Source organism: Eretmochelys imbricata, chromosome 10 (genome assembly GCF_965152235.1).
Source record: "Eretmochelys imbricata isolate rEreImb1 chromosome 10, rEreImb1.hap1, whole genome shotgun sequence".
Taxonomy (NCBI): Eukaryota; Metazoa; Chordata; order Testudines; family Cheloniidae; genus Eretmochelys; species Eretmochelys imbricata.
Window position 1 is genome coordinate 70,132,236 of NC_135581.1, and position 15,634 is coordinate 70,147,869.

At 41.9% G+C, this 15,634-nt stretch overlaps 1 protein-coding gene across 3 annotated transcripts in view; it reads right to left on the reverse strand.

The window, feature by feature from the left end:
- The window catches only part of ABHD2 (abhydrolase domain containing 2, acylglycerol lipase), an 88,395-nt gene that overhangs the window by 52,835 nt on the left and 19,926 nt on the right, over nt 1-15,634 (reverse strand). For all 3 annotated transcript variants that reach the window (XM_077829004.1, XM_077829002.1, XM_077829003.1), the window contains 2 exons: nt 3,615-3,790; nt 1,064-1,231 (listed from right to left, as the gene is read on the reverse strand). In XM_077829004.1, the coding sequence (XP_077685130.1) occupies nt 1,064-1,231; nt 3,615-3,790 (344 nt within the window). The remainder of the gene's footprint in view (nt 1-1,063; nt 1,232-3,614; nt 3,791-15,634) is intronic.

Sequence of the window (15,634 nt, forward strand, 5' to 3'; positions counted from 1 at the left end):
TTTCCATACTTTATGGCCTTGAAGATCTCTAAAGTTTAATACTGGTAATGCGGTATTACTAGCTCAGCAAGTAAGCAGCAGCCAGGAAGCTCAAGAATATTGCAGTTTATTTCTAATTTAAATAAAACAAAAACCACTCACGGACTAGAAGTCTGCATGCTAAATACCAACCTAAAATGAAATCTGATACAGGGGTTTTAGACAAACTAATAACCCTCCACTCTAGCACTATGTATGGAGCATTTCCATTCACTCCCACCATACCAAATGTTCGCAATAAAAAGGGTACAAAAGAAAACTGAGGCAAGACAAGGAGCCCATGCCATACGAGCTAGGCCGAGGCAATGAATGTTACTGAATTGCCTGCACGGCATTCCTGGGTAACCAATCTTAGGAGATGCTTCCATTCTTGAGAGATCATGTTACAGATGAGCAACTAAGAATTAAAATAGCTGTACCTGTCTAAGCATGGGTTTGAACTACAATCAGCGATTGTAGCCCAGGATAGCTGGCACTTCAGCACTGGAGAGATGCTGATAAGCCCCGTGTTACCTTAGTGTGAGAAAGCGGAAACGTTTCCCCACACCCAAAATGCAGGCCCATGAAATTCAAGCCAGCTTGGTACTGTCACTTATTCAGCAAGACACAAAATTACCTGAGCTTTCCTTGGCATTCGTTTTTCATCCAGGGGCCAGTACCCTATTTCTTCCATCTTTCTTCCCAGGATGGGGATATATCAGGCTACCCAAAGGCATCTGACCTTCCTAGGCAGCTCACCATGTTACATGACATTTTCCAAGACCTCTCAAGGAGAATGCCTTCCTAGGATAACCTGCTGTACCTTGAACATGAGATCCTGCACTCTTCTTCTCCCTTCAGTCACCTGCCTTTTAATATCTTTCCAGACCAGTTTAAGCAATTATGGCAGCCACAACTGCTCTTCAGTGTGTACTCTCTCTCCCCCTCAACTAAGAGAAGCCAAGACTAGTTTGCCTAACTTTGGGGACCCTCAGAAACCAATTAACTTCTAGAAAATGAGTTAGAAAAGCTGAGGAGTACTTACCATATGTGAACATGCGTGGAGAAGTGAGCTCAATATTTGGCAGAGCTCCCAGATGATTCAAGACAGCACATCTATAACCATTTTTCTGGGCGTAATCAACAAAGGTACGGATGTACTGCTTCTCACTGTGATTAGCGATTCCAGGGCAGATGACCATTGTGACATCCTCTGCACATGTAATAAATGGGAGAAAGAAGACAAAGCTCAGGTACAGGTTGAAGTGACATTTACTCAAGCAGTTTTGAGGAGCATTCTATTTCAAATCAATGGGAACGCTTTGACATAAGGACAGCTAGAACATGACTTTGCTACCAAGCAAAGAAAACGAAGTTCACCTAGTATGAGGTGGGGTAGCAAAACTGTAAGTGCAAACAAAATACAAACATGCAACTGTTGTTGAAAAGGGAGCTGCACAGAATTTCTTAAGAGACTTCATGAAAGTTTGCATCAGCAGTTCTACAGACAGCTCCTAGAGAAGCAGTTCTCAAACTGTGTGTCGGGACCCCAAAGTGGGTCGCGACCCCACTTTAATAGGGTCGCCAGTGCTGCCTTAGACTTGTTGGGGCCCTGGGCTGAAACCAAAGCTCAAGCCCCATTGCCCAGGGCTGAAGCCAAAGCCCAAGGGTTTCTGCCCTGGACAGCGGGGCTCAGGTTACAGGAAGTACTATTTCCTGCATATGTCAACATGGTGAGACATCCTTTGATTAGAGAAGTCTAGACTAGGCTGGCTTCTACAGCAGAAGAATTTATTCTACAATAACAACTGAACAAAACCACCTCATCAACCCCAAGATTAAGTGACAAAAGCAATGTCAAACTGCTGGACTAAAGGTCTCTGCTTACTTTGAGGGAACCTACACTTACTAACTAGCTAAAAACCCTACCGTCAAAAAATTCCCCAAAGTGAACTTGGCCAGCCTGACATAGAACTCATGACCAACTATTGTCACCATTCGGCTTCTTTGTTCCATAGATGGTCTGCTGAAAGATAATTAGGTTAAGGGCTTGATATGCTCTGACATGGACAAGCACATTGTTACATCTCCAGAAAGTCAGCTACTGCATTTTTGTGCTTTGTGTGTGAGCAAACAGTAATTGAGGTCCCAAGACACTGTCATGCAGCGCTAGTTAACAAGAATGCTTTAGTTCTACATCATGCTCTCTGACAGCCTCTAGTTATTGCAAAGCTTTGTCTCCCATTAATTTCTCTCCAGCTCTACAAATGACCTGGACCAGAATGACAGTGATGGTCACTGTGGAGCATCCCACCACAAAGTGAGGATCCTGTTTGTTTCCAAAGAGAATCCCTTTGAATTGATTAGACAGAATAAACATCCTTTTCTGTGGGCGCAAATAGAGCCACAGGCTGCAAGTGAAGCCAGCTATTAAGAAGTAGAGTTCACATTGTTTCAGTGAAATCCAAGTTCAACAGAATCATGCTGGTACCAGTGAGCTGAAAGGTCGAGTTCCTCCTGACAGCATAATGTTTAGTCAAATGAAGATGCTCATGATTTCTGATTCACTAGGGCAGTGGTTGCCTAACCTACAAATATAGTTACCCACTGATCTCTGGAATCACCTTCTTTTGTACCCTATACTTATTTAAGTTCTCCTCTTTTGGAGATTCAGTCTTGGGTCTAGGATGACTTTGGAAAACAGTTTTAAATTAAACTGCTGTATGATCAGATCCTCTCCTTTTAGAGTGCTGTAAATACAGAGATTCCCCTTTGCTCACTCTAGAGATAGCTGGGATCTGTACTAACGTTGTTCAGATAAAAAGTCATCTGGCTTGTGCAGTCACTAATGATGGTTCTTCAGGCTTGGCCTCTAAATAAGTGTTTCCACTTCATTGGGACTCAACAGTTCCCATAGCAGCAGCTAAAATGTTTTGGCTTGATCTGTGCACTTTAACTGTTTGGGATCTTTAGAAAAGGTTGACCCACAGCCAGGAAAGCCAACCCCCTTGACCCTTTGGGCAACTCCGAGCATATGTCATAGTATGGAGTTATTGCTAACTTATCCCATTTTATTTTCTGAAACTTCTTGTTATAGATACATATATATTAAAAAAGAAAGAGAGAGAGAGAAAGCACGCACACCCAAATTTAATTCCCTCCTATCCACACTAGGATGTAAGGCTCTACAATGCAAGCTGTCAGTTTTAGAGTCATTAAATCTTGGGAATATAGAACACATCCTTTACTGCTCTAAGTGCAAGTCTGACAGTAATTTATGCATGGCCACCTCCCAGATTTAAACCACAGGCCATGAAGCACTGTTTTCACAAATATCTGTAACTGACATTTTACGGCCCCTGCTCTGAAGTTCAGTATATAGGTACAGAGCAGTGCAGATTTTGTAAGCAATAGCCAATTTGGGGGGCTATGAGTCCTCATCTCCCCCACCCATTGAGTCAAAGTTAGCCCCCAATCTTTCCAGGTTTTTCCAGGACAGCAATGTAATTTTTCCAAGTGTACTTCAACAAATATTTAGACAAGTCACTAATCAGACAGACTAAAACCCTGCATTCCAAAGTGGTTGTTTGACTAACCTCTAATGCAGTGTTCAGCCAGGGGCTCAAAGAGGTCAAAGGTTGCTGTTGCTCCATCTGACATTGTGAGGTACTTGCGAAGACCGTAAGGATGTGGTGATCTCACTCTCCCCATCTTCCCATAGAGAGCAGTCTGGATATGTCCACTCTTCCCCCAGATCATGGGTGGAATGTACCTGTGAGGAGAGAAGGTAAATTCAGTTTTGTAGTCTTGAGCTTTTAAGTGTCAATTTACAATCCTCTGACACACCAGAGACATTACCTCCATTACTTCCGCGGTTAGTAAAGCAAGGTTTGAATATATTTGCTACAATGATTGGCAGTGCTGTAATGAGCAGCTTTGTCAGCTCAGAGACAAAAGAAAAGGAAACGTTCTCTATACTGAAGTCTAGTTAGCACGGACAGCAGAAAGGTCAGGATCCAGAAGCTCCAGCACATGAAGGTTTTAGTGAGAGAAGTAGTGTACAAATGCTCTTTCAGAAACCAATCAGACCCTTGTGGTCTACTGGTGCCATAAAAATGGGGAAGGCCACCTCTTTCAGTATAGATCAGGTTTTAAGTGATATAAGTTGCTTAAACAGACTTTAAATGTGTCAACAGGCATGAAGCCAGTTAGAAATTTGGACCCATACAGACACTCACTGAGCATGAGCGCAAGGCCACATAGCAAGTCAGTGCCAAGCCAGTTTTAGGACTCTGGGGTATGGCTCTCAGTCCCATGCCAGGTCCATTAGTATACCACATGCCTTCCTGGCAGGAAGTGGTGGCTCAGTGCTTGTACAGAACTCTGAAGAGCACAGTGCTAGATTAGTGGCAGGAATGTTACTGGGCCACTCTGCCTCTCCTGTCACTAGATAGGCCTGAAAGGTGTGGGCGGGAACACACACCCCCCAAAAAAGAAACGCCCAAAAACCCAGCACAACCCAACTTCATTGCAGGGAGCTAAATAAAACATTTCCTGCCAAAAGAGGGAAGCACATCTGTACTAAGCTTATCAGGAGCGTGCTAGGGCTGGATGCCAGGGCAGATGGCCTTTTATCTCTGATTTACTGTTCCTCATGAACCCAAGAGGAAAATGTGGAGGTTTGGGGGAGGGGCAGGAAGGGGATGGTTTTATCCCTTTTGCTCACACATTAAAACAGCTGGCAAGAATTCAGAGTTAATGAGAGGCATAAAGCTGCACGGGCATGAAAGGTCAGACACCTCACTACTACGCAAGGGGGACAGAGGCTCAGCGCATGTCTCAAAGGGATACAAACACAAATCATCTCTTAACATGAAATGCATGAATATGATTCATTAACTAGAAGGGGAAAAAATAGTCCCAGGGGACACAGGTCAGCACACATCCCAGTTAGGAGCCACATTCCTAAAGCAAGTTTAAAGAACAGCTGACAGTCTCCTGGGAATCCAGCTCTGTGATGTTTTCAGGAACTTTTGACATTTGCTTCCTCTTTTATTGCTCCAGACCATATGAAGCAAAGTTCCTGTTTTCTTGAGCAGAGGGTGGAGGCTTTGCCAAAAGCAACAGAAGAGCTTGGATTCCTCCATTCAACTTTGCTACGTATGCAGTAGGTAATAACTCATTAAAATGAGAATTAAAGCCTTTTATACCAATGCGCTCCTTCACAGCTGTGCCCCATCCTTTCCCCTCCCCTTTCACACCACAGTCCCTTCTGCACTTCAACACTGAGTGCCCCCCCAAAAAACTAAGTTTTTTGTAATTGATAAAATATAAACTGGATACATAAGGAAGACGGAGATGTTCCTATAACCCTGACTGCCTTGCTTGTAGCATCTTTAGATAACCAGATCTAGTCTTCCTATGTCTGTACAGCCCATAGCTCACTAGGGGCACTACTGCAATAAAGTTATTACTACAAGAACATTTTGTGGACTTACTGAACATATAGATTAGACTCTCCCCAACATGATTCTTTGGTGCCAAGACTTACATTATTGCAGACACAGGGATTTTACATACACGTAAAAAAAACTTAATACAACCGTAACTAGAGAATTATTACTAATGATTCAATACTAAAAACAAACAAAAGAATGTTACATTCAGTTAAGATTGCCAAGTGCAATGCAACAGACATACTATCAAAAATATAATTCTTACAACTCCAAACATAGAAGGGGGTTGAACTCACAAGCTAAGACTAGACAATTCCAACACTGATCTTCACATTCAGTTTCACGCAGACTATTAAAGGAAGTCAGCTTTATCTCCTATTTAGTTACTACCTTACTAACAAAGAGACAGCACTGAAAGTACAAGTGGTTTCCTTGAGCAGTCTGGCTGTATTTTTATTCTGTTCTGACATATGATTAACTACCAAAAATCATATCAGGTTCTGTTCTGAAGTATGATTTTTGGCAGATAACCAGAAGACCCTTGTGAACAGCTTGAAAGCATGCATGTGGGAGCGCAGCTTCTAAGCCAATGCTGCTGCCACCTGCAGGGCTTTCCCACAAAGGCAAGAGGAGCTGCTCTGGAGAAGTCATACAGAATAGGAGAATCAGCCAGAAAGGAGAGAGAGGGGGAGAGTGAGTGAGTGGCTGGCCACGGGAGAGAAGGGGAAAAGCTGGAAAAGAAGCTTCTCCTCCATCATGTGGGGAGGAGTGAAAACTAGTAAGGAATAGCCCTGGTTCTCTCTGCCCCCAACACCCTCCTCCCACCACCAAAAACCAGTCAAACTGATACCTTTGCTTACACAGACTGGAGCACTTGGACTCTCCTCTATTCACTCTAATACTACGTGAATGGAACTAATTGCTCATGTGTATATGAGCAGCAAGCATCAGGACATGCACAACTAACTCTATCCCTACAAGTATTGATTAGAAATATAACAACTATCTTTAAATAGAAACATATGATTAGTGTTCACACATCTTCCTATTAATAGTACTGGATTGCAGAATAGTCTACAAGTGAGTCAGTTTAAAGGTCTCAAGCTTGAGGAACTCTCTAGAGGGCTCTGAAAAGCCTGATCTCAAATTATTTTTAGTTGAGACTAGGGTCATATTCAAATGTAAGACTAGTAGATTTACTCTAAAAGCTACTGCTCTAATTTTGGGAAGAAAATATATTACTTAGACATACAGATTTAATCCCTGCTTTAAATGCAGATCTCAGCAGAACCTTAGCTCATATGGGCTATAGTCCCTCCATGGTACAGTGCCAGAAACATACAGAACATTTTAGTTTCTCACAAAATATATCCCTCCCATTTGTTGGGAGGGGGAGCAGCTCACATCTGTGCGACTGATAATACAGCTTAGCTCTCAGTAGCTGCAGTATGTAACCACTGCGATCGCACCCATTCACATTGTCCACGGGCAGGAGTATGAAGAGGGGAAAAGAGTATTCGAAGAAAGGGCTGATCAGGTGGAGTTCATATCCCTCTCCACTGGAGAGCAGACCATCAGAGCTGATTTTATTCATTAAAAAATGAGATTACAGCTACTATGAAAGTTTCTACAGGCCACAGTAATTCTGAAGCCCTATAAATTGTGGGAATATCTCTTCCACTTTACGATGTTGTAGAGAGTCCCCAAACCAACACAATAAAAAGCCTCATCTTCCTTGGGAAATGCCACCTCCTTTACAAATGTGGCAAGAAAGCTCTGCTTGAGCAGTACCTTAAAAGTACCCAAGGAAGAGAGCGACTGCTCCAACTCTCTCAACCATTAACTCTTTGAGACCAGCCTCCTGAGATGATCTGAAGGCACACAATAGTCCTCCTACTCCTTATTGATCTAAACATTTTTCCAAACTATGTGTAAAAGCAGCACCGGAAATTAAATACAGCTATTTTAGTACTGCACATATACATCTACCCCCAAATGCTTTCGAGAGCTACACAGGCAATAGCAAAAAGAAAAGGAGTACTTGTGGCACATTGTAAGGAGAGTGATCACTTTAGATAAGCTATTACCAGCAGGAGAGTAGGGTGGGAGGAGGTATTTTTTTCATGCTTTGTGTGTATATAAAAAGATCTTCTACACTTTCCACACTATGCATCCGATGAAGTGAGCTGTAGCTCACGAAAGCTTATGCGCAAATAAATTGGTTAGTCTCTAAGGTGCCACAAGTACTCCTTTTCTTTTTGCTAATACAGACTAACACGGCTGTTACTCTGAAACAGGAAATAGCAGAGACTTTGAAGGCAGACGACAGACTGAGGGGGACCTGGAGTCTGTTTCTAAATATACATTCAGAAGTCCAGAAGTTAACCGCTTTTTAATCATGCAGGAGGACATAACAATCAATACATGGCCACTTTTCTTCATGCTGCTTTAACATCAGGGTGTGGTAATTTATGCTGCTGACTTTGTGCCAAGAGATAGAGGGCCAATACTGGAACTCTGTTTGTGACTGATGTCAGAGTCAAACATGCAAACTCTAACCTAAAGCAGGTTTCAGAGTAACAGCCGTGTTAGTCTGTATTCGCAAAAAGAAAAGGAGTACTTGTGGCACCTTAGAGACTAACCAATTTATTTTAGCATGAGCTTTCGTGAGCTACAGCTCACTTCATCGGTTGTAGCTCACGAAAGCTCATACTCAAATAAATTGGTTAGTCTCTAAGGTGCCACAAGTACTCCTTTTCTTTTTTTAACCTAAAGCAGGAAACATCGAAGTCTCCTCCAGGGCAGTCCTAGATATAAACAAGGACCTTGCACAGCTGCTCAGTGACAATGGGATGTCACAGTCTCTCTCTCAAGAGCTCAGATCCAGTTTGACATGTTTTGCGGTTCTCCTGTGCTTACTGCCCTCACTTCATCCCCTCAGCACAGTGTTGGAAGATACATTTGAAGAACCCCAAAACAAAAAAGGAAGGCATTATACTGAGACACGTTGTTCCTGCAAGTGTTAATTCCAAGAAGGCATAAAAATAGATTCCAACTGAAAAAAACGGTAGTTCTACCAAAAGGAAAACAAAGGACAGAAGCCTCAACTGCTTTGTTTACAAAAGAACTGTTACCTTGTACCATGCAAATGATCCCTTAGGGTATTTTTGAGATTCTGTCATCCAATTAGGAAGCTTTTAAGAGAAGCTATAAGACTACTAATTGCATATATTTTTTATCAGTCAGACATCTCTATACTAGGAGAGGTGCACTGGCTCTGGGTGACTGCCAGCAGCAGTGTACAGTATGCCAGCTACCCCAAGATTCTTCAGCAACTATGCACGTAAGAGCAGATTGAGACTTAAGTCTAGGACCATAGGTGGGGACAGAATCTGGGTAATGGGAACATGCTGGCCAAGAAAGATGGAACTAAACAAAAATGTGTTTGAGTTTTATTGTACAGTCCCATTTTATAACGCCAGATTACTTGCTAAAACAAGAATGTGAAACTGCATTACTGAGATGGTAGTACACAAGCTGTATGCAATTCCATGGGCAGGGTATAGGCAGAGAGATGGATGAAAACCCTAAAAGTTATATTATGCAAGGCACAACCCATCGCTGGAGATATGGCTGATGAGACATGAGGACCAGTTCTTCCGGCACTGAAAAAGCTGACTATTTTCTCAAAATCATGATATTCTGCTTTTGTAAAAAGATCTCAAATTCTGGTATCTATATTCCACATTAGGAGGTACTTTATTTGGTATTTTTACTCATTTTCTGAGGTTGTAGTACTTATTTTGAGTTAGATATTTAAGCACTGAAGAACAGGGGCCTGGATGAAAGAGTCCAAAACCTTGGACTGGCACCAATTAGCAGCTATAGCCCAAGCCACTGGGATTTCACAGGATAAGGCCCCATACTATTATCAAAAGGGACAGGGACGTTTGGGAGAGAAGTTGTTACACTTCTGTTCCAAGCAGGGGCAGAAAGTTGCTGCTGCCAGGAAAAGGAACTGCGTTCTCAATGGAACTACTTCCCACATCTTCATCAGCATTTTGTTCCCTTACAAATCTTGGCTTTCCACACTCCCACACCCAATAATACTGTTGGAAACCAGGCTCATTAGTCTAGCAGAGGCATGTGTTCAAAGACCTACATACTCCCATTTTCTCACAGCCCCACCCCAATGTTTACTTGGTTGTAACCGCTGATTGTAGAGGCCCAAGATTTTCTGGGACAACATTTTATCCAAATAAGTTTTAATAGAAAGAGCAAAAATATAGCCATATGCTTGCTGGGCCTAACACTACTTATATTAAAGATTATTTTCAAGAGTTTAGGTACCAAGGACATAGCCTTAGAGTTGAGAAGTAAGTGGTTTGTTTAACTTTAATATGGTTCATATGTTACCTGTGAGAACTGGCATGTGCTTGTGGAACTAAACAAAGATATTGAGTTCCTGAAGAGACTAATGCACATCCTACTTCATGAGCATCTGACCCCTGGCTTTTTCTATGGCACTAAGAACAGTTCCCTAATAGAGCGATTCCAAGTCATCCTGCATTCTTGTCTGCAAGAGGAAATCCTTCTGCTTTATTCCTACCTGCCTCCCCATCAAAACTTGGGACGAATAAGGTCAGCATTAAGCAGCAAGCCACTCTACAATGGGATTACGTGTGTATGGGGGTTGGGGGGGAGAGAAATCAAACAGCTAAGGCCTCTGGAGTAGTTTGTTGTTGTTTGGAAGAAAAAAAATGTTCCCTTGGCAACTATAGTTGCAGTGTCCAGTTGCTGACAGTCTGTTCAGTGCTGCCTTCTTAATTAGAAATCTAAGACAGCAGCAAGCTCCATTTTCACTTCTCCCCTTATTTACACGCAGCCCAGTTTACAGTTACTATCACATATCCAGTCATTCGGATGTAACAGCTTTGGTGACCCTGTTGTGCCAGAGCACATATCCTGCCTGGAGGGGGTGCGCCAGGACACCACTCTAGGTGCCCATCAGTGTCTGTAGAGCTTAAGATTTCAAATTTTATTTTAGGTTCACAGTCCATTCCTTCTCCCCACCTATGCTTTGCTTCCAGCCTCTGATCCTGTCACCCTAGATTATTGCTGTCAATTTGGAACTATTCCTCTGAGGATTGATACTGCTGCCTTCACATTAGAAATTATTATGTAAACACGGATCGTAAGAGGGGTGACTCCAGAATGGCACTTTGTTTCACAGCTCCAGTTGAGTTTTACACTTCAACCTGCACAGCCACAAACCCTGAGGTAGTTTACACCGGTACACACTGAATGTGCATGTTTAGCAATCTTATGCTTCAACAGAAAGGATTAAGTAAAAGGATGCAGCACAGGGATCCCAGAGACTGTGCATGTATGTTCATAGGCTGCCTACGAGCGCCCTACGTCTCCATTTGAAATTCATGCCCACTTCATTCAGAACAACATTTGAGGTTCTGCAAAATCCTATTCTTGTACCACAGAGTCCAGGAAGCAGAACTTGCTCTCTGCACAGTGATTTATTCTTTCTATTTCACTCAAGCTCTCAGAGGCGAGCAAACAGAGAGCCTTTTTAGGCACGTTACCTTAATGTAGCATGCAAAATGCTCAGCTTTTCAGAAGACCTATTAAGTGGCTGAGCAGAGTTGAATTTAGAAATATAACGCTGCGTTGCTTAGGGCAAGGACATCTTAGCATTAGTCATGTGTTTACACTTCTGTTGTTAGAAGTTATAAGCAGTCACTAGCCTTGAATGACCAGGCTACCCAGAATAGTACTTTGATGCCAAGATTAGGTTCCTTCTGCTGGAAATGTAGAGAGCTAGCCTAGGAACACATGAGGACCTATATGCAGTTTAAATAACTTGCTTTGGACTCCTTTACAGTCCAACAGCCACTATATCAAGGTAACATTACGAGAATAGGTAAAAACGCAATCGTACCCAGCCTTCATTTTAATCATCTCCTACCAAAGCCTCAGCACTTTACTCAATGGATTTTCCCACTTACTCAGATAGCCTTGTCAAAAGAGACTGGGGGGGGGTGGCGGGAAGGTCTTAAGATTCTGTAAATATCCAAGCCCCAGCAGGACCAAGGAGATTCTGATCAAAATGAGCAGCTCAGTAGAAGTTTATTTTAAAAAATGCATGGAATTTAATCGACTTAAACCAGATTTAATGTCTCAGCTGTAACTAGACTAAATAAATTAAAGCAGCTAAAAAAACAGTTTCACACACCAGAAGCCAACAAGGAGAGAGATTTACAAAACACAAAAAAGTCAATCTTCTGAGATAGCAAATTGGCAAGCTTGTAACCAAATATAAATAAAAATGCCTATGGGGGGAAAAAAGACACTTCTAGAGGTATTTCACAACACCTGGGTTCCTTGATTAAGGGTAGCTGCAAACTTATGCTAGTTCCATCACAATCCTCTTCCCATTATTCACCTCTAACCTGCTGTAACTAAAACTGCTCTTGCAGCTTGGTCACTCCAAAGAGGTCAGAGCAGTTGCCAGCCATCTGCAACAAATTCAATAAAGCTAGTAAATGATGGGCAAGTTCTGTGCTCAAAAACAAGCTAACACCCTGGCACAAGCAGGGGTGAAAGATCTTCTCAGATACTAGGAGTCCAGGCTGCTGAGCAACTATTTACTGGTTTTCAAAACATCCTGAGGGACATTCGTGCTGAATTGTAGTTACTGGTGCATTTTTACTCCACTGTCAGGGGACTATGTGCACAAAGTCCCCCTCACAAAAATCAAAGCCACAGAAGCTGGTGGCCAAGAAAAGAGGAAATGCCTAAGGAGGCTAGTACCATCTTGGAGAAAGTGAAGAGACCCTAAAGGTTTAGCTTCTTTCATATCAAGAGGAAGACGAATTCTATAATCTGGGTATAGAAACAAAGATCTAACATTAGGTAATATCTCTCGAAATCCAGAAGTTGGATGCTTCAGTGGAAAAGGAGAAAAATCCTCTTACATTGAAACAAGGGCAAAAAAACCTGGATTTAATTTCAAAAGATTATAAATTTACCCATAAAAACAGGGACAGCGATACTTCATATTCTTCATCCCCAGATCTCAAAGTGCTTTACAAAAAAAGGCATGTAAAAGAGCTACGAACTACTGTAAGTTATGTTGCCTCATGTCACAGGCTGGAATAACTGGAAAATCAATCCAGAGCCTCCAACCAGTATGCAGTAAGGTTACAACATGGTGCAAGAGACAAACTATTTTTTTGTCCTAGTCAGAGAAATTGTGGGGTAAATTATTTATATACATTATAGATTAACCTAACTAGTGAGTGGAATGTAGCTAAAGACAGGAATGCATTGAGGGAAAGCAACTTGTTTTTCCTCTTTCTTGGTGTGATCAACTAGGAGTCAAATCTTTAAATGAACCCTAGCACAGCTGGAGCATCTTTATGCAGGGGTGTTGGTTGGGTTTTTTTTTTTTAAATCTTCTAAGCTACCAGCTATGAAGATAAGAAATATCTTTATATTGATAAATAGGGTAGGAATTTCTTCCTTTTGGAAATCCCTTCTAACTCTTTAGTAGTATATTATTACAATAACCACAAATTCTTACCTACTGAAGTTTTCAAGTTAAGCCAATTATGGACTTACACTATAGACCAAAGAGACAGGGTCTTAATTTGAATGGCAAGCTCTGTGGAGTTGGAGCTGTTTTACCGACTTGGTACAGAGCAGAGTACAACACATTCTGACTGAGGCCTTGAGTGCTACTGCAACACAAACATGCCAACCGCAGCCACCAAATACGGTCTGCTCTGTGGAACAAATATTTACAAATGGTAACATATCAGAGCTATAAGAATCCAGTCAAAAGTTCACTTGGCTCTCCATTTTTTAGATAGGCCTTCATTAAAACAGCTGAAGGCTTATTGTGAAGAATTATGCTGTCTGCTTCTCTTAATGTTTTTTTTTTAAAAAAAAAAATCCTTGGGAACCAATCACAACAGTACTGTGGTGAAAGTCTATGTAGGACTGCCAAGGACAGTCCTGTGGGTACACATCTTTATTTATAGAATTGGTGTGACCTTCAGCTTTTACTGTTAGTAACACAGGACAAATGATAAAGAAGTGTCCATGCTATGCACTGCGGTTTATCACCACTGCTGCAGGAGGATACGTTGACAGTGACAGCTAGCCAAGAATTATGTTCCTAAAGTGCCAGCATCCCCACCCTCTGCAAGAGACAGAAATAGCCTACCCGATTTCAGCTTTATTCTGTACAACACTATAAGAAATAGTAAGTCATCACAGGAAATATTTGCAAACTCAACCCAGCTGGACAGAAACACCTTTAATAGTACAGCATGAATATCCAGGGAAAAGACAGCCAGAGTTTTGTTTAATATGGAGGATCAGGTAGTTGTTGAAGGACAGTATTCTGTACAGCAAACAGCTACAACAGAAAGCTGGTCCCACAAAACCTCAACATGCAACCAAAACAGAAGGGCACGTGCCCAGGCAGATGCTTTTAAAGCCCATTAGAACTGAGCAGCACATGAAGGAAATAGGTCCTGCATGGCGTGATGCAGAGAAACATGGGCTAGAGATCAGACCTACATAGTTTTGTTAGATTCCTTGCCTTCCCTCTAGAGCAGGCAAAATGGGTACACTTGCAGAGAGGCTTGTTAGACACGACCCATTAGAATTCATTCAGGAGTCCATACTAGTGGGCTCATCATGGTAAGTCCTACCTGGTAGGAGACCCAGTTTTAATACTGTAGCTCCCTCCAACACAGTTAATGGTCTTCCAGTGGGAACAAGAACTAAGATTTCCCAAACAGTACTACAGAGTCCAAGGAGATGACAAAGGCGCCTTTTAGCTTCTCCATAATGCAGCCCCAGTATAAACCAAAGGAAAACAAATACCCTGAAAGCAGCTTCTCATTCTCCAGCCTAAACAAGCTTCTGCAGGGTAGGGTAGCACGTCTCTCCGCTGTATCGAGGAGTGTTGACAATCTTGTGTACTGATCAAGAATACTGTAGCATTTCAATAGGCTGTTTACAGTTTTATTTCTCCTTTTGTAAGGAAGGATAGAGACACTAGAACTAAAGAAGTCTATGCTGGCACCCACACAGTTTCTGAAACCTCCGAGCCAATACGCAAACTTTCACTTATGACTACTGGAGTAAGACCAGAGCAGCCAGATTTGAATCCAAGTCCAAAAGGTACTAAGTGTCGAACTAATGAGTTCAGGGTGGTTTACCACAGGCCCTTGTTCTGGCTCATCTGAAATGACCTCCTGTTATGATCAAGTCTGCTACAGATTACTAATACCCTGACCAATGACAGACATCCAAGGCAGCACATTATAACTTCTTCCAGTAGATGCCCTATAAATATCCTTTATGAAACTTTACACCACCCACAGACACTAATGTAGTTCAATAACTGAACACTACAAATCAAAGCTGACAAGAAAGCAAGTCTGGGATTGATGGTTACATACTATAATAACTGACTTGGATGCCCTGTCACTGATAGATACATGGTTGTAAACTGATAACTAGCCTGAACTGGATGAGTGCATGCACATCCTGTTCTATAAACACCATTAGGATTTGTGAGCCTATTTTCAGCACCATACGCTTTGTGTTTGTATAATGGAAACCCAACCCCATATCTCAGTGACTGAGGCAGCAAACAGTCCCTCTGGGAGAGCAAGAGGAAAATATTTGTTAGAAACGGACATGATTTGGTATTAATAGAACCAATACCAACAAAGCAGTTTCCAGATTAAGTTTTGGTGGCTTCTTTCTGGTGATACAAACTAACACGGCGACCACTCTGAAACCTGTGGACTGAAGATTACAGTTTTCAGAGTATGCTACTTTTCGGGTGTTCTGCAATCTACTTTTCTAAAGCAGCTCAAACAAAGCACACAAAACTATTTTATTTTTATTTGGAAGTGTCAGTGTTCAGATTCTCATGCATTTAAAAGTGGACATTCAGCAACAGAAAGGCTTATATCTATAGAGATACTTTGTACTTTGTGTGCTGTACATTTCATCTGAGGAGCATAGTGCTTTACAAACACTAACCCTTACATTACTTGGAGGTGTTACTATATGCATTTACAGATGGGTAAGGAAGCAACAGAGTTAAGTGCTCTGCTCCA